General features: G+C 46.4%; 2 protein-coding genes across 3 annotated transcripts in view; one reads left to right on the top strand and one right to left on the bottom strand.

Annotated features, from left to right (window-relative positions):
* Positions 1-14,476, bottom strand: part of U2SURP (U2 snRNP associated SURP domain containing) — an 87,073-nt gene extending 72,597 nt beyond the window's left edge. Inside the window, exons 1-2 of the mRNA XM_001493057.6 lie at positions 14,399-14,476; positions 9,041-9,091 (exon numbers count right to left, since the gene is read on the bottom strand). The gene's annotated coding sequence lies outside the window, so the exon portion shown is untranslated. The remainder of the gene's footprint in view (positions 1-9,040; positions 9,092-14,398) is intronic.
* Positions 14,295-17,254, top strand: PAQR9 (progestin and adipoQ receptor family member 9). Of its 2 annotated transcripts, none has more exons than XM_023621055.2 (2): positions 14,295-14,639; positions 15,010-17,254. In XM_023621055.2, exons 1-2 carry the CDS (start codon positions 14,313-14,315, stop codon positions 16,291-16,293), a joined length of 1,611 nt encoding a protein of 536 aa, XP_023476823.2. In that variant the 5' UTR covers positions 14,295-14,312; the 3' UTR covers positions 16,294-17,254. The 2 variants fall into 2 exon arrangements, with proteins under 2 accessions (XP_023476823.2, XP_023476824.1); XM_023621056.2 differs by having other exon boundaries at positions 14,512-14,721.
* Positions 17,255-18,626: the final 1,372 nt, after the last annotated feature.

The following is an 18,626-nucleotide window of genomic DNA, read 5'->3' as shown; positions in this document are numbered from 1 at the left end:
TTTCATTCAATAATATGATGCACCGAGTGTAATTCATAGTCTTTAGCAGGTTTAGGTAGTTTCTTTCTGTTCCTATTATATTTGGAATTTTTATTAGAAAACTTACTCAACTTTATCAAATTATTTTCATCTATTAACGTTTACTGTGATAATATTTTAGATTACGTTGATATGTTTCCTTATGTTATAAAACGTTACAGTTCTGGGATAAGCACTGCATGATTATTCCTATCCTTCTCAAACCATTCCAGACCATGGAAAAAGACAAAAAGCACTTTATTCACTGTATGATTTCACCATATCTTTAATACCAAAACCTACTGCAAAATACATAACACAAAAATTATAGAACAATTTTACTTATGAAGACAGAGGTAAACAATTCTAAATAAAATATTAGCAATTTAAATTCAGCAGTGGGTTAAAAGAATGATAGCAAATGATACAGTATAATGAGAGGACCTAAGAGATTTAACAACACCAAAAACACTAAAGAAATTTGAAAAAATGGGCAGATATCAAAAATCAATAATATCAAAAATCAGTAGCTTTTCTGTACGCTAACAACCAGTTAGAACTGGAAATGGAAAAAAATATATCCTACTTATATCATAGTTTTATTTTTTAAACAGAATTTTTGGAAGAAAAATTATTTTCAGTGTTAGTTGGGGATTTGTGAAACATATTCTTGAAAATGGAAAATAAACATGGGTGGGGCCCTGGATGTCATCTAATGATTAATTCACGCGAGACCATTTGGAGACGAAGCCTTGGATGCATGGCTGACTCGGCAGATCTCCCTTCCCTGCACAGGAACAAGGGCACCCGCCGAACTCAAAACAATCCTGTAGTTTCCTTGAAAATTACTGATTAAATTGCATTTCCCAAGAGAATTTCTGTAATTAATTCCTTTTGTTGGGGCTGGTCTCTACATCAAGGGCATGGCTGATGTTCACTTTAGGTCTGTTGAACATTGCATTGTCACTGTTAACTATGAAAATAAGCAAATTAAAAAGCTGCACGTGTAAATTAGATAGAAAGTCCCCTGGAGAGAAAGAACTGGGTTCTCTCATTTATTGGAACTTTCCTCTATCTAGGAATACATTCGTTCCTTTATGAATTTAACAAATATTTATCGCACGCCAGACACCGTACCAGGTGCTGGGGGTAGGGCGGTAGCACAGCCGGACAAGTCCCCACCCTCATGCAGCTTACAGGCTGAGGACAGCGCTATGCCGGAATTGTGACGGACTCAGCGCTTTCCTTTGGAACAACAAATGGAGAGCAACTGGCAAATGAAGGGTTGGCTATGTCCACCTCTAAATGAACAAATAGGGTCTTTTATCACGAAAAGACCTGTTCCCAGGACACTACAGTAAATTCTAATACGACACACAGGAGGGTCCCTCTCCAGTTCAGTTCCGGGGCCTGCTCCCGTCTACTGCACGGGGCACTTGTTTTCTAAGCAGAAAGAAGCAGTATTTCCTCTCTGCCTTTTCTCTGGGGCTGAAGTCAGCCTTGGGGCGAAGCCAGCATGAGTCAGCTTGCCCAGCACAGACTCTCGCCTCTGCCTGGAGGTCAGCCTTGCTAAAAGCTTGATGCACACGTGCACTGTGTGTCTCCAGGGTCCAGGACAAAAGGGAGGGCACGTCCCTGTGGAGTATGAGGTGTGAGACCTGTCGGTGCTCTGGGTTGATAGGGGAGTGAGGAGAAACACCTCAGCTTTTTTCCCAAAAGAAACTCGTTAATTGTAACAGGAGCCACCAAACTGTCCAAATATATCCTCATAACAGTGCAATTGGTAATCATGATAAGTTCTTAGTATCCCAAAGACTTCCAGTGGAGAACTGCAATGTAAACTGGATGACACATTACATAGGTCTTAAAAATCGAAAGGATGTGTACTATGTTAACTCATGGAAATAGCTACATTTAGAACAGAACATAAGATGGAATTCACACGTGGATTATAATCATATGAAACATCTGTGGGTATATCAAGAACTATTAGAAGAGAATTTAAAATGTTGCTAATGGTTCAGAATTTAATTAGTTTTTTCCCTAGAACTCTCTATTTTTAAGGAAAAAAACACTCTTTTATGCAAATAATAAATGGCAACTGACATATGGACATGCACTACCTATTCCAGCCTGGCTTAGAAGGGAGGCGCAGAGGCAGTGGTGGGCATGTTGGGATTTGTCAGGCGGCCCCACCTCCCCCCTCTCCAGGTCCTGAACTGGAGACCAGGTTCTGAGACCCCAGCACTTCGTAACAGATCACCCTGATGTCAGCTACTCAGCCCTGCAAGCATGCATCTCCGCTCCTCTGGGTTTCTGGTTGCTGTCCTCTGTCCCTCAGTCTAACTAGACAGCATTACCTGACCACGGCTCCTGCCCCCAAGGCTGACTGTGTGCCTGGAACACGGCCCTGTGGGTCTTCATGCCTCCTGTGTTCGCCTCCCAGCACCTTCAGATGGAGCTGTTCTCCTAATGCTTAACCCATCCTGCTGCGTTTAGCTGGATTGTGCACCTGTGTCCTCTCCATCACTAAAGTTTATCCCTTTATATCTCAATGGCTTTTCATTTTTAAGGATCTCCACCAAAAGATAAACATCCTTGAAAGTTGTACCATCTTAAGCCAGTGTTTTGCAATATTGTGGCTGGGTTTGTTGTTCCTGAGAAAGGTGGGGAGGCAGGGGCCATAGGAGTAACAGTGCCAGCTACCTTTTACTGATGCCTGGTCTGTGTCTAGCACTTTCTATACAGCGGTCTTCACAACAACCCTGCAAGAAAGCATTATGGTTTCCCTTTGCAGATCAGAGAGGTGAAACAACTTGCCCAAGGTCACACAGCTGGTACGTGACAAAGTCAGACTTCAACAGGCCTATCTGACTCAAAAGTCAGGGCTCTTTCAACTACCTCACACTGTGTACCTTTTGTAGTATCAGAGGAAGCACAGGGCTGGGAGTCAGAAACACAGCAGCGTGGACTTGCACAAGACGGCACTTCTCTGAGCTCTGATTTGCTCACCTGTAAAGTGCGGGATCTGAACTTAAAAAGCTGCCCCCTAGGAAGGAACAGAAAAGACTAGAGAAATGTCCAACAGGGTCTCCAAAGGCCCTCCCTCCCCACTTCACCCCAGGACCATGGACAGGCCGTCCTGGGTGCCCACAGGGCACGTTATCCATCCACTGGGGAGAAAAGGCCACGGGTGGTCACCACAGTGACCTTGAATTTTCCCCAGGTGTCACATGCAGAGAGCAGCACAGGACTCCTTACACATTCGGGAAGAGAAGCCTTTCGGACAGAGAGCTCTCAGCCGGCAGTTTTAAGCCCTGTGATATAAACACCTTGCCACGAGGTGTGGGGAAGCCCTGGTGGAACCCCGGCCGCGGGGTGAGAGTGAGGAGGCCTCTTGGGACAGGCTCTGAATCTGCAGAAAGGGCCGGAAGAGAAAATACAACAGGGCTAAGTGATCTCACCATAGGCTCTGTCACCAAAGCAGACATGCAGAATGCAAATGACAGGAAGTATCGCAACTGGAATAAACCGCCCCCCCCCGAAAAAGGCACAAATTGTTCTTTTCCAGGAACTACCAGCAGGGGCCACCTTCCTGGGTCATAGTACACAGACATATCATCATCCCTCTGGAAAACACAAGACTATACTTTCCTAAGTTTCTTATTAAACACTTTAGATGAAATGAAATCCCACCTCCATCGAGATGGAAGACATTTAAAATACAGCTTTAACCGGTCAGTCACTGAGGCTGAACTCAAGTCTCCTCCGTGTCTCATGAACCCATGTTCCCCAGAGCTGCCTTCCCTCCTGAGCGCCCGCAAACAATGCCGGGCTGGACTCTGCTGTTAGCCGCGCACCACCCGCCACCCCGAGAGAGGCCTCCAGGGTACTTGGCAGCTCAGGTGCTGTGGTGTCCAGGAGAGGGCACGCGGAGAAGGCCCTCAGCAAACACGATGGCCGGCAGCCAACGCCTGGCTGCTCCCTCCACTCTTCCCAAACGTGCCTGGCCTCGGGGCCATGAGTGTGCCAGCGAGAGGGCCACCCCGAGTGTCAGTGCGGGAGTGGGGATGGGGTCTCTGTGTGAACCAGAGTGTCCCTCTGCAGCTGCATGCTTGGCCGCGCTCTCACCAGTGGGTCAAAAATTAGTATGCAGCACTGTTAGAAGCTCTTATGACATCTACGAAACTCCAAGCAGTTTTAAACCAGACTTTCAGGAGAAGGATCCGTTTGAGTTCTAAAAACTCAGGCCAGAGGCAAAGAGGGTGTGAATTTTTTATACCTCTACAGCACTGGATCCGCACTGACATTTGTTTCTCCGTATCTCAGTTAAGGTGAAACCGTGGTGAGACAGAATCCTAACCAGTCTCTGCTGAGCCGCAGGGGTGCTAAACGAGGCTATTAATAGAAGAGGTTTGAGGAATTCTCTTTGATACAAACTACTTGGTGAGAATTGACCTTTAAAATTCAAGTCAAAGCTGTGTCAGTCTTTCCCATCATAATAGCCCACCAAGTGAATGCGCCTCTTTCCAGAGGCTCAGCCGGGGGCAGGGGTGTACGCATCATTTTGTGGTTTTGATTTTTTTGTTCGGATCCCCAAGCGATTGATTCTGAAGTGCAGAAACCACTGCTCTCGTCACTGAGGTTCGCAGCCAACAGCTTTTGTGTTTTCTATTTTTGGTTTAGCTTTTCTGGGTTGTGGAGGTCAGTTAATTAGAGAAGATTCTGCCTGAGCAGGGTCAATACAAATATTCCGAGTCCAGCTCAACTCTGGGCTTAGACAGCCTTGGGGTGGGATGTTTTTCAAACATTCCAAAAATGTTTATTAAGTGCCTACTGTGTGCCAGGCACTCTGACAGGTGCTGGGGACCCAGCAGCAAGCAAAGACCCTGCCCTCATAAAGCTTTCCTTTCAGTAGGGGAGAAAAGATGAATAGATAGATGTTACATCATATATTATATAATGTCAGGTAGTGAACTATGAAGAAAATAAAGCAGGGAGAGGAAGCAGAGGCTGTCATTTTAAATAGAGTGGGTGGCAGAGTTTTCTGAGTAGTAGCAATGTTGAGCAGAGAATTGAATGAAGGGAGAAAGTCAGGACAGAAAGCACTGGAGGCAGAGGGAGGCAGAAACAGCAAGTGCAAGGGTCCTGGGGCAGCTGTCAACCTACCAGTGAATCAGGAAAAGGCAGCCCTTCTGGACAGACAAACATGTCTAGGCTCAGAGTGTGGCTGGCAGATTACCGGCTGCCATTCAGACCTCCCTGCCCCCTCAGCCAGGTCTTTGTGCAGGGGACAGCCTGGGCACAGCCACACGAAGCCTCTCCTAGTGGCACATGCTTGGGACTTAGAGGAACTGCAGGAAGGCTAGCGCCGTTGGATAGGAGACAGTTTAGAATGGGGGAGAGTGATAACTAGCAACCTCAGTCTTAAAAGATTAGTGACTCAGAACAAAAATCCTTTTCTTAGTGAACTAACCACCAATCACATAGGATTTAGGAGCAGCCCCTCCACTGGGCTCCCCTCCCTCCCCTGATGGGGCCATGATTTTCTGCCTCCAACCATGACACTCAGATGGAATCTAAGAACCACGTTAGCCCTAGTGACAATACCATTCCAATTTGGAAACCGAAGGCTGGCTCTTTCCATGCCCATCTCACAGAGAAATTCTCTCCCCCTCCCCCTTTCTTCCTTCCTTTACAGTATTTGTACCATGCTCGTCTCTCCGGAGGCAAGACCTTCTGCACAGCAAAGTCAAAAGAGCCTTGGCATAAGTGTGAAGTCACTAATATTTTTTAAATTACAAAAAAGAGCCTCAAGTAAAATAGACTTTGCTCACCCCTTCTTCCATCTCTAATCCTCTTCTTTGTGAGACTTTCATTTTCCACTTTATTTCTGAATTGTTTAAAATGTTTCACAAAGCTATTGTTTTGACAAGCCCACATCCAATTACTTGATACTATTTTAAATTTTTCCAATAATTTCAGGAAACAAAGCGCTGTGTTGTATTGTGATGACATCTACCAGACCCGGATTAGCCTGTCTCCCCTAAGTGGTTATTATAAGGAGTTTGATGACAGTAGGTAGAAGGCATGTACATTGCGGAAGGACCTGTTAGAAACGTTAATTGAAGATTGTCAATGCAAAGCGGAGCTGGGAATCTGAGAGAGAAGTGCAGCCCGCAGAGCCGTGCCATTCCCACTCGGCGTCCCTCCCAACAGAGACCCAGTTAAGTTAGGTTACAATCAAAAAGCCTCCAAAATACAGGAGTGGCCATTCATGCAATTTAAAGTGAGAAACAAAGTAAATTCCATCCTCCAGTATTCAAATCCATTTGTTAATTAAACGTAAGTGAGCCTGGGCATTGTTACAGTAAAGGAGAAATTAGAGAAGGTGAGATGCCAGCCAAGGAAGGGACTAGCAAATAACCCAGAGTTGACAGTTCTCCTTGAGATGAACACGTGTGGCTGACTCACGGCTCTTAGCTTTACAAGGTTTGCTTGCCAGATGGTGCTCAACCCTCACCCCAGCCTGACCTCCCTCGGGTGGGAGTCAGGGATGGGATGCAGGTGTCCTGCTCGCACATTGCTTAGAAGTAAAAACATTGAAAGATTAATGGTGCTTGAAGCAGCATTGAAATGTCTGTGTTTCAAAATGGCTGCATTAGATAAGTAGTCACAAGGTGGTTGCAATTCAAACATTGTGGACCCATTTCCCCTGCAGCTGAGGACAGAGATGATTCTGACTTCTCTTTCTTGTGCTCCAGCTTGCTCCTCTGCTCTTCCACGCCTGAGCACGTAGTATCAGCTTTGTACATAGGTGGTGTTTATCACTCCTTGTTAAATAAACAACTGGGGCCTGTCTCCTGGATGCTTCCTATAGATTGGTTTAATAATCTCTACCCAGGACTAGGAAGAATAAAACAAAACTAATGCATTTTGACCACAGAATTCTCAACACAAGGCTCAAAAGAAGCGTGCCAGTGGGTGGCCACAAGAATAAGGATGTTCCTAGAAGAAAAAGCTTCTTGTTCATTGTGTAGAAATGGATTAAGTGTGCTGAGGAAACTCCTATTGGTAAGCCCCAATTCTTGTAGTTTTCACATGAATGGGGCACAAAAGGAACATAAGATCACTGCAATATGCTCTTAAAAAATCAACATGTGTAAGATATGATACCCTAAATGAGTTTAGTGATTGACACCTAGATAATTATGTTGATAAATATTTTCAACAAAGCAGATATCGTACCTCAAAGGAAAATCATTACATTAGAAAATGAAATATACAAGTACACGAAAAGATGTTCAACATCACTAATCATGAGGGAAATGAAATCAAAACCACAATGACATACCACCTCACACCTGTCAGAATGTCTATCATCAAAAAAACAACAAATAACAAGTGTTGGTGAGGATGTGGAGAAAAGGGAACCCTTGTGCACTGCTGGTGGGAATGTAAATTGGTGCAGCCACCACAGAAAACAGTACGGAGCTTCCTCAAAAAATTAAAAATAGAACAACCATAAGATCCAGTAAGTCAACTAACTGAGTACATATCTAAAGAAAATGAAAGCACTAACTCAAAAAGATATAAACACCCTCATGTTCACTGCAGCATTATTTACAGTAGCCAAGATGTGGAAACAACCTAAGTGTCCATCGATGGATGAATGGGTAAGGAAGATAATGGCGTACTACTCAGCGACAACACGGATAGACCTGGAGAGCATTATGCTAAGTAAGAAAGTCAGAAAGAGAAAGACAAATACCATATAAATCACTTATATGTGGAATTTAAAACAAAAACTAAACAAAAGAAAAACAAGCTCATAGATACAGAGAACAAATTGGTGGTTGCCAGAGGCAGGGGTTGGGGAGGGTGAAATGGGTGAAGGGGGTCAAAAAGTACAAATTTCCAGTTATATAGTAAGTCAGTCAGGAGGATGTAATGTACAGCATGGCGACTACAGTTAATAATACTATATTGCATATTTGAAAGTTGCCAAGAGAGTAAATCTTAAAAGTCCTTGGGGCCAGCCTGGTGGCATAATGGTTAAGTTCGTGTGCTCTACTTTGGCAATCTGGAGTTCACAGGTTCAGATCCCGGGCACAGACCTACACACTGCTCATCAAGCCATGCTGTGGCATCATCCCACCTAAAAACAGAGGAAGACTGCCACAGATGTTAGCTCAGCAACAATCTTCCTTGAGCAAAAAGAGGAAGATTGGCAAGAGATGTTAGCTCAGGGCCAGTCTTCCTCACTGGAAAAAAAAAAGTCCTCATCACAAAAAAACAAAAAAAATTTTCGTAACTATGTATAATGAGGGATGTTAACTAGACTTATTGTGGTGACCATTTCACAGTATATACAAATGCTGAATCACTGTTTTGTGCACCTGAAACTAATTTAATGTTATATGTCAATTATACCTCAATAAAAAATTTTTTTTATTTTTTTTAAAGAGAAGAAATTAACCTAAATGGAGCCAATGGCAGGTGAGCTTAACTGAGGCCCAAACAGAGCCCAGTAACTGAAATGTCGTCCCCTTGATTTTAAATATGCCATGATATCATAGCAGAATATTTTCCTTTCTGTTAATCACTGTAGTCAACAACATTATGGGAAGTGCAACAATCATCTATGAAACCGTGGAATCTGCCAGTTGCCTCTCTGTGGAGGTTTAGGGTACGGCAAGTCCCCTGAGAACAGATGTTACTCATTTACAGGAAAATGCTCTTTATATGAAATGTCCCTTCCAGCCGTGCCGAATCAACATTCACCTGTTGCACACCACATACACACATGCCTTATTTGGCATCATTCTTTTTGGGGACTTTCTAACCAGATCCAGTTGGTGACCACATTCAAAAGCACTTATGATTGATCCTTGGGCCAAGATGCAACAGTGGTTTTTTTCTCATCCGTCATGCTCATTTAACTATTTACAAACTTTTCCAACAACAACTTTAAAAAATTAAGATGGAAGGGAAGGCCATGTGAGATGGTCAGTGCGCTTACTGGAGATGTTCTGGGCTGGCTGCGCAACAGCCTCGCTCAGGAGGCGGTGTCCTGTAAAGGAAAGATGGGAGTTTGGAATTAACAAAGTCTGACTCCAGGGGCCAGCCAGTGGCCAGTGGCTAAGTTCACACGTTCCACTTCAGCGGCCTGGGGTTTCGCCAGTTCAGATCCTGGGCGCAGACCTAGCATCGCTCATCAAGCCATGCTGAGGCAGCATCCCACACAGAAGAACTAGAATGACCTACAACCAAGATATACAACTATGTACTGGGGGGGCTTTGGGGAGAAAATAGAAAAAGAGGAGGCTTGGCAACAGATGTTAGCTCAGGGCCAATCGTTCTAAAAAAAAAAAAAAAATGCAGATTCCATTTAAAAAAAAAGTCTGACTCCAGCTCTGCCACCCAGCTGTTTAACATCTCTGAGCTTCTGTTTTCCTGTCTGAAAACGAGGAGAGTGGATTTCGCCTGCCAAGAGAATTCTGAGAATTAGAGATAATAAATCTAAAGTGCATATCCCAGTACCTGAAGACAGTATATGAGCAATACATTGAAAGAACTCTCATAAATGGGAAGAGAGTGGGACCAAATGACTTAAAGGATTAAGTGACTTCCCTATTCTAAGACTCTAGGAGTCTAAGTTCTAACCTTTTAAAGCCTTACGGTACGGAAAAGAATTTCCCCAATCACAAATACGTGTTGAGTGCTTACTATGTGCATGGCACTGTGTTTCAAGGAGAGTTGTCCATAAATAATGAAGAGCAGGAATTCAATAATCCATCTTACAGACTTATATAACTGTTTCTAAAGTTAAATAAATGGAAGCCACCTAAAAGGGCCTACCAAACGCAAGCAACAGCAAATGACAGTCTCCTCCCCAAAAGCTAAGTCTGAATTAGGACGAACATAACATGTAAACATGAGGTCTTTGTAGGAAGACAATATACGCTCTAGCCAGGAAACAGGAATGGCAGCATTGGGAGAAAGAAGTCCAGAATGGGGACTGCCATCCTAGCTCAGAGAAGCTGTGGGAGGGGCTGAAGCCTTGGGGAGGTCTGGGCAGAGCTTAGGGACTGGTGCCTGACAGATGGTGACCCTGAAACACTCTTTCCAGCCACCTGAGAGGCAGGAAAGGGGAGTCCATTCTGGATCCAGGGGAGGGGATGGAAGCAGGCCAGACAAACAAGAGCAATGGGCTATAGGACGGAAGTCAACAGTCTTGATCACACACCCTTTATCAGCGGGCGTTTCCATGCTCCTCAATGCCCCAACAACATATTATTTATAAATTACCTTCACCTACTACATGTTAAGTGTATTATAAAACCTTCCCAGAGTATAGACACTTAAAAGGATGAGAGGGGCTTGCCCCGTGGCCGAGTGGTTGAGTTTCCGCGCTCCGCTGCAGGCGGCCCAGTGTTTCGTTGGTTCGGATCCTGGGCGCGGACATGGCACTGCTCATCAGGCCGCACTGAGGCGGCGTCCCACATGCCACAACTAGAAGGACCCACAACGAAGAATATACAACTATGCACCGGGGGGCTTTGGGGAGAAAAAGGAAAAATAAAATCTTTAAAAAAAAAAAAAAAAAGGATGAGAACTATTGAAAGAGAAGTTGTAGTTCTATTCTTCACCTTAATCAGTCTTCTTGCGCACCCCACTTTGGAGGCCACTGGTAGAGAAGAGGCCAACTTGTGGGAGAGAGGGCAGTATGGAGCTGTCATTTCCTGCACGGAACCTCAAAAAACATCCTCAACAAGTCTCCCTTAGCTTTTCTTCAAAAGAGAACCCCGTCACCATGTCCGTAAATGGGCAGAAATAGTGCCAGATAGAACTTAATCTCCCACCACTCTCTCCCTGGCTTCCCGCCCTCTACCTGGACTTCCGGTTGCACTTTTTCCCCACGGTTGCCATAGTTACACCTGATGCCACTGCCAGGCGGTTTTCCACCATCAGGAAGCTCAGAGCCTAAAATTTGGTAGTAACCAAAGCTGACTGGGAAGAGTCTGGATAACATTCTGGCTGTTTTCCATTTGGGGAAGGGAGGCACTTCATTTAGACTGTATATTCTGAGGAGAGGGACTGAAGCTCATAGAATTCTCTTTATACAGAGGCTTGGGTGCAGTTCAGTACTGAGTCCACAGTGGGTTTTGTTTGTTTGTTTGATTGGTTTTGGCTAAAAATGAGACAAGGGAAAAATTATTTCCTCTGAAAACAGTGTATTATTTGCAAATATCATCGCATACTTTTTCTGCAGGTTTTACAAACAGCTCCTTGTCCATATTAGAGAACAACAAACTTGCTGTGGAATTTTATATATGCTTCACTTTATTTCTGTAGAAAGAAATACAAATAAACCTATAGTGCTCTATAAGAATATCACCAAAGCAAACCACATGGGCGAAGCATTTGTCCCGTTTGCTGCAGTTCCTATACATGACTGCATTTTGCAGCCAGGACCCCTCAGCACCAGAATGTACAGAGCCGCCACAAAATTACGAAACCACATTTGTGGTCTTGGTTTGACAAGTTTTCGATTGGGAGAACCAGCTGATTCTGCCTGTAAATGCTGGCAGTGACTTTCCGATGTAACACCTGGCAAGTCCTCTCTGTCAAGAACTTGGTAGGCAGTCCCGGTTCCCTTAGATATGACTTTTCTTCAGGGCACCTCCAGAGGATGGCAGCCAGCCAGCCCAGGGGATGTGCGCGTGGTTCTCACTGACCAGAGGCAATTAGTTTACTGGAGTTAAACTACAAAACCCAGCCTGCGTAGGGTTTGGGGAACACATTTTTATATCTCAAAAAACTTAAGAAAAATTACTTCTGTAGATTGGTAGTACTTGAAGTCATATTGCTGACTTTTTAAATTTCATTACTTTTATTTCTTTATTTTTTAATAAGTTAGGTCAATTTTGCTGTTTTCTTAGTTCCTTTTTACTTGGCTTTGTCAAGGTAGAGCAAGGATACCAGTGTGGTTTGGCACCAGAGAGCTTTCAGGAACACCACTTCATGGCATCAGCTGACTCTGTGCCTCATGTGGGGTGGGAGATGGATGAGAAAAGAGAAAAGCAGAAATCACAAAGGCTTTCTCAAAGACTTACAAGAAATGCTACGACAGATTTTTTAACTTTATAAAGTACTGAGTGTTTTAAAGCACGTCATATTTTATTACAGCCAGTCTCACCATTCTTAGTCAGAAAGATAAATGTTCTTTTATCTAACTAGAGTTTTTGCACATTCAGTCAATTCCATTATTTTACTTGATATGAACTTTCTCCTATATTCTCCCTGATTATGTAAGTGAGCTGATTATGCAACTAAGAGGTTGCTAAATATAGGAATTTTTATAGGATCAATATTTTTTACAGGTTACAGCTCAGGTTGTTTGTGGAGTAACAAAGAGAATATGAAAAAAGACCCTGTTTTCCGTCTGCCCTGGATTCAGGTTTATCATTCCTAGGCTTGATTGATAAATGCCTGAATCTTAATCCCTTTTTCAAATTAGCCTGGGTGCTAGTCCAGATAAGAAGGGAAATTAGGTCTTGCTTTGAAACAACAAAGCTATAGACAGTGGGAAAGCAGAAAATACTAAAACAAAATACTAGTTAAGTAACTACAGGAAAATCTCATTTGTTTAAAATCTATTAATCAGAAATTTGTGATAGTTCAGAAAGGCTCAAGACCTAAATGTACCTTTGGCCTAATTGCATAAGAGTTTGCTAAGTCCATTACTAGCGGAAAACATTTTTGAGAGAGAAGGCCGAAACTTCTAAAGAGACTGTCTCTAGTACCCTTAAGTAATTTTAGACATGTACAATACTGAATGATTTCTTCGTTATAAATATTTCTTATGCATAACTTAAGTCCTTCTTGAGCCACTACTGAGTAAATCTTCCTTGACCTACTTAAAGGATTTGCTGTAGTGATGAAGGCAGCCTTTCATTTATAAAACGAAAATGAAAGCCTTTTGCTAAATCAGACTGCCATTTCTTACTAGTTTCCTTTGGGCAAAAGCAGGTCGTTGGGTGTTCTGGTTTAAGCACATGAGAAGCAGTTTGCCTGGGTTCAAATCCCCCTTCACCAATAGGGCATGTTATTTATGGTCGTGGTGCCTCCATTTCCTCAGCCGTAAAATGAGAAAAATAGTAACACCTAAAAGATTTAAAAACTGTAAAGCACTTAGAACAGTGCCTGGTCCCTTAAAAGTTAGCTCTTATCGCCATGACACTGTACTGCAGGTCCATGACACAAGTCAGACTCAGTCACACCCTCATAGCATCACTAACAGAAACTTCTGTGAAATGGTAAACATTTTAGAGCAGACAGCTTTTTTTTACAAGGCTCAAGGGCATAATTTCATCCCGCAGTGCATCACAACCGTTTTCCACTCTTCTCCCTTTCTTCTGGCCTCCAGACACCCAGTCTAGCCTGCCAGGTACTTCTGGTTAATTATGCATAACTTTTTTCCAAGCCACCTCCTTCCAGTCTCCATGAATTCATCTTCGTTCTCTTTTCAGTTCCTGCTAGAATGCACCTCCTACCTTAAGTCCTCTCTCATCAACGTCCTCTACTTGATCAGCCTTTGACTGGGGCACAGCTCTGCTTGGGAACCCCTTCTTTTTTTTTCTTTTTAAAGATTGGCACCTGAGCTAAGAACTTTTGCCAATCTTTTTCTTTTTTCTCCCCAAATCGCCCCAGTTGTGGGTCCTTCCAGCTGTGGCATGTGGGACGCCGCCTCAGCATGGCCTGACCCGTGGCGCCAAGTCCGCGCCCAGGATCCGAACCGATGAAACCCTGGGCAGCCAAAGCGGAGCGCGCAAACTTAACCACTCGGCCACGGGGTGGGCCGGGAACCCCTTCTTAATAAATTCCTCGGATCGTTACAGGCTTTCTGAACCGCCTGGTCGTCCTCTGAAATTTTTCATTGAAACTTGGCGTTTGAGCAGCCCGCCCTGAGATGTAGGACTTTGGACGCCAAACAAGATGCCTAGCTAAAGGCACAAGAACACGAGGATGGGTGACCTGCGGCCCCCGAGGGCCGGGGAGCGCGACCGGAGGCCAGTTTAGGGACGACTCGTTTGGACAGACAACAATCAGGGAGAAGGCAGGTTAGTGACGCACCTGAATAAGTCCGATAGACGAAAGGAGATAACTAAAGCTTGATACGGTGGGAGAGTGGGAGCCTCGCGCGCGTGCGTGCGCGCGCGCGTACACACACACACACACACACACACACACACACAGGGAAAGAGACGAGCAGTCCCAGGTAGCTGACAATGACACTGCCCCGATCCAGACACGGTCTCCAAGCCCCACGATCCCGGAGCGCCCCCAGCCCCTGTGGGGATCCCTGTTGTCGCACCTCTCCGCCAGCCCCGGCTCGGACACGCGGGCGCCCTTCGGGCCCCCGCGGCTGCCGCTCCCCGCCCCCCGCGAACGCGGCCGCCCAGTGTCCTTTCGAACGCCAGCGGGCTGTCGGGTTTCGAACCCCGGCGCGGACCCTCGCCCTCCGGGCGCACAGCTCATCGCTGGCGCAGCCTTTGGCCCCCGCATCAGTCATTAACGGGCCAGCTCCGGCTGCTGCGGCCCGGGGAGGGGGGATGGTACGGAACTCGAGACAGGGGACAACTCTATCCCCCGTGGCGGCCGCGAAACACTAGCCGGGGAGGCCCCCGCCCTCCCTTGGTGCGCCCGTCCCTCCCTCCCTCCAGCGCCTCGGCTCCCACATCCCCGCCTCCCGCGCCGGGGGCGGCGGTGGCGGCGCCCGCACCGCGCGATGCCCAGTCACCGCAGCAGCGCCGCCGCCGCCGCAGTCCGCCGCGCCGCCGCCGCCACCGCCGCTGCCGCAGCGCGGGCGGCCGCGAGCCGGGAGCGGGGAGCCTGGCGAGGGGGCCCCCGAGCCCCGCGCGCTCCTGCCGGTCGCCGCGCGGCTGGTAATTGATTATCATTTTTACTTATTTATTTATTTTTCAGGAGCGGCTGCTCAGAGGCTCGCGTCTTCTCTTGAAGCTGCAGCGACGCCCCCGGCGGGTGCACAAAGGCTCCGACGGCGGCCGGCGGGGACTGCCGAGCGCGCGGGAGCCGGCGCCAGAGGTCGCCTGTGCGCGCCCTAGCCAAGCCCCGGGCACCATGCCGCGGCGCCTGCAACCCCGGGGCGCGGGCACAAAGGGCCCGCCGGCCGCCAGCGCGGCGGCTTCGGAGGCTGCCTCGCGCCCCCACCCCTCCGGGGACCCCGCAGCCTCGGCCAGGCCGCTGCTGCGCTGGGACGAGGTGCCCGACGACTTCGTGGAGTGCTTCATCCTGTCGGGCTACCGGCGGCTGCCGTGCACGGCGCAGGAGTGCCTGGCCTCGGTGCTGAAGCCGACCAACGAGACGCTCAACTTCTGGACGCACTTCATCCCTCTGCTGCTGTTCCTGAGCAAGTTCTGCCGCCTGTTCTTCCTGAGCGGCCGCGACGTGCCCTTCCACCACCCGTGGCTGCTGCCGCTGTGGTGCTACGCGTCAGGGGTGCTGCTGACTTTCGCCATGAGCTGCACGGCGCACGTGTTCAGCTGCCTGTCGCTGCGCCTGCGCGCCGCCTTCTTCTACCTGGACTACGCGTCCATCAGCTACTACGGCTTCGGCAGCACGGTGGCCTACTACTACTACCTGCTGCCTGGCCTGAGCTTGTTGGACGCCAGGGTGATGACCCCGTACGTGCAGCAACGCCTGGGCTGGCACGTGGACTGCACGCGCCTCATCGCCGCCTACCGCGCGCTCGTGCTGCCCGTAGCCTTCGTGCTGGCCGTGGCCTGCACCGTGGCCTGCTGCAAGAGCCGCACCGACTGGTGCTCTTACCCGTTCGCCCTGCGCACCTTCGTCTTCATCATGCCGCTCAGCATGGCCTGCCCCATCATGCTCGAGAGCTGGCTTTTCGACCTGCGCGGCGAGAACCCCACGCTCTTCGTGCACTTCTACCGCCGCTACTTTTGGCTGGTGGTGGCCGCCTTCTTCAACGTGAGCAAGATCCCCGAGCGCATCCACCCAGGCCTCTTTGACATCATCGGCCACAGCCACCAGCTCTTCCACATCTTCACTTTCCTTAGCATCTATGACCAGGTGTACTACGTGGAGGAGGGCCTGCGCCAATTCCTCAAGGCGCCGCCTGCCGCGCCCACCTTCTCAGGCACCGTGGGCTACATGCTGCTGCTGGTCCTCTGTCTAGGGCTGGTCATCAAGAAGTTCCTAAACAACTCCGAGTTCTGCAGTAAAAAGTGAGCCTCTGCCTTGGAGGAGGCTGCCGGTTGGCCCACCTGTTTGGTCGGAGTTTCTGTTGTTGTTATTGTTGGTTTGTTTTCAAGTTTCGTTATGTTTCCTTCTTTGCTCGAGGAGGGTGCTGCAAAACCACAGGGGAAAAGTCCACTGCAACAAGGGGGTCTCGGTGCATTGGGCTTTGGAAGAGGGAGGCGGGTCAAGCAGGAGGGCGAGGGCCGCTGGTTCTTGCTCCTGGGAAAAAATCAGGTAGTGTCTGTGACATCCAGGGATTTTTCAAAGGCAGCGAATAAAATCCCAAATAAAACCCCGAACAGTTCGATTTTCCAATCGTCTTCTGTGCCAGCGGTAATAACAAGTAGCTCTCGTGAGGTCAGGTGTGCAGTAAAGAGGGTAAGTAGACAAAAATCCCTGAGTACTTCCATTTCAGTCTTAGGAGTACTGGGATTTGTCCAAAGAATGGAGCTTTGTAGGAAACGGGCACAAAGACACAAACCCAGGGCTTAACCTGCTAGAAAATGCATGGAATGTGAACGCAAGTTAATTATTTCAGAATGTTTCTCAGATGTTATTTACATAGTAATATATACAATGATTTTTCATAACTTATCAAAGCCTGTGATGTGCACTGAGTTTTCTTTGTCACGTAGTTTTGAACTTTGCAGCCCTTCTGCATTGCATTCACTTGAACTGGACATCAGGGCGAGCTGCTTGAGAGTTCTCAACTACTTTTTTAAACAGTGTTTTCTGAAGGCCTGTGTGTGTCATGATACAACTGTGAATTATTCTCCCTTAGGCACTCTGGTGAAACTATTGGAGAGGAGCTCAGTGGTTTGTATAGATCCCAGATTCCTATTTCCTTTAATGTATTCCATCCTATTTTTTTTTTGTTGGTTTTTAATTTTATTCTTCTCTACTGACTTAAATTGCCACTGGAATAAATGTGCCTTTTGAAGCAATGCCCAAATGACTGGTCCTCAAACATAGTTTCTTACATGGGGAGAGCAGTAGGAATAAGCTTTTCATACTTGACTGCAAATCAAGGTTTAACATTCCACCCAGGAGGGGAGGAAGATGGTGTTGGTTCTAAGTTTTTGATAGGACCAGAAGTCGTTTACCAGGACATGCGAGCATTTGGCTTCTCTACAAGAAGGAGCCAGCTCACTAATGTGGCTGTGGTTGTGTATGCAGCCACTGGGGAGGGTGAGAGGACTCTGTGTTAGACTGATGCCATCTATCCTTGCTTAAAGTTGGAAATATAATATTCAGGAATAAATGAGGCTGTTATATTGTGAAAGTTAGGAGCATATTACTTGAGTTGTAACTGAAGATTTTGAGTTAAGTACGATTAGCTTTGCCTAGTTAAACACTGTATGTCTCATTTGGATCCAGACTGTGGAAATGAATGCTGGTCACCCTAAATCATTGAAAAATTAGTGACCACACTCCTGAGATCCTTTCTAATAACTATATCAGCCAGTGTTATTTAAGACATTTCTTAGAAATGCTAACCTGTACTTGAGATGGCAACTCTAACACAAACCTTTGAGGCGGCTTATTTAAATACTTCTAACGCTTCCTGACAAGTCCTTTTGGTTAAGGGGCAAGTAAGTTGTTGAATGGGGAGTCTTGACTTCATAGTATAGTTTAGATCAAGCACATAAAGTCGATGAACACTTACCTCAGCACTGGTAGGCTGGAGCTTCTAAAAAGATTGCTGGTTTTGTTTATGCTTTTAATCGCTGCTGTATTTGTAAATAGAGAGGCTCGACACAGTTCCCTGGAGGAACCAGTATTCGTGTGTGTTACTTCGCACACAGAAGTTACCTTTATATACGTCTGTATTTAATGTAGACCTTCTTAATGGGATTGTAAATACACTTTTTGCACGTTTGCTGGTGAGTGTCAGTGTCTCATCTTTTGCAAAGTGCAAGGAGATTCCTGTTAGGTTACAGGGGCTGAGAATTTGCGCCTAACCACAGATGTTAATCCACAGCTGTAACTTAATTCAGGACGTGTATTCAAGGACAATTGTGGAAATCAGGATATTTCCACATGCAAACTTATTTGCATGTCATTGTTGTCTCTTCTAGAGCTCCAAAGAAGGGTGATTTGGAAGCTGGAGAAACAGGTGGAAGAGTATTTTGTAGCTGCCTTGTAAAATGGGCCCTCCCCTTTCAGAAGGAAATTTCAACAGTTAGACTTCTAAAAAGAGTCGATGAGTTTGAGAATAAGAAATAAACCCTGTATTTATCATTTTAAATTTTTGTTGGAGATCTTCTGGGTCCACAAGGAAAATTCTCTTCTGGCTGTGTCTTTGTCCTTAAGCAGAGGCCACT

This window comes from Equus caballus, chromosome 16 (genome assembly GCF_041296265.1).
Source record: "Equus caballus isolate H_3958 breed thoroughbred chromosome 16, TB-T2T, whole genome shotgun sequence".
NCBI lineage: Eukaryota > Metazoa > Chordata > Mammalia > Perissodactyla > Equidae > Equus > Equus caballus.
The sequence above is the reverse complement of the archived record's forward strand: the minus strand, read 5'-3'. Positions and strand labels throughout refer to the sequence as shown.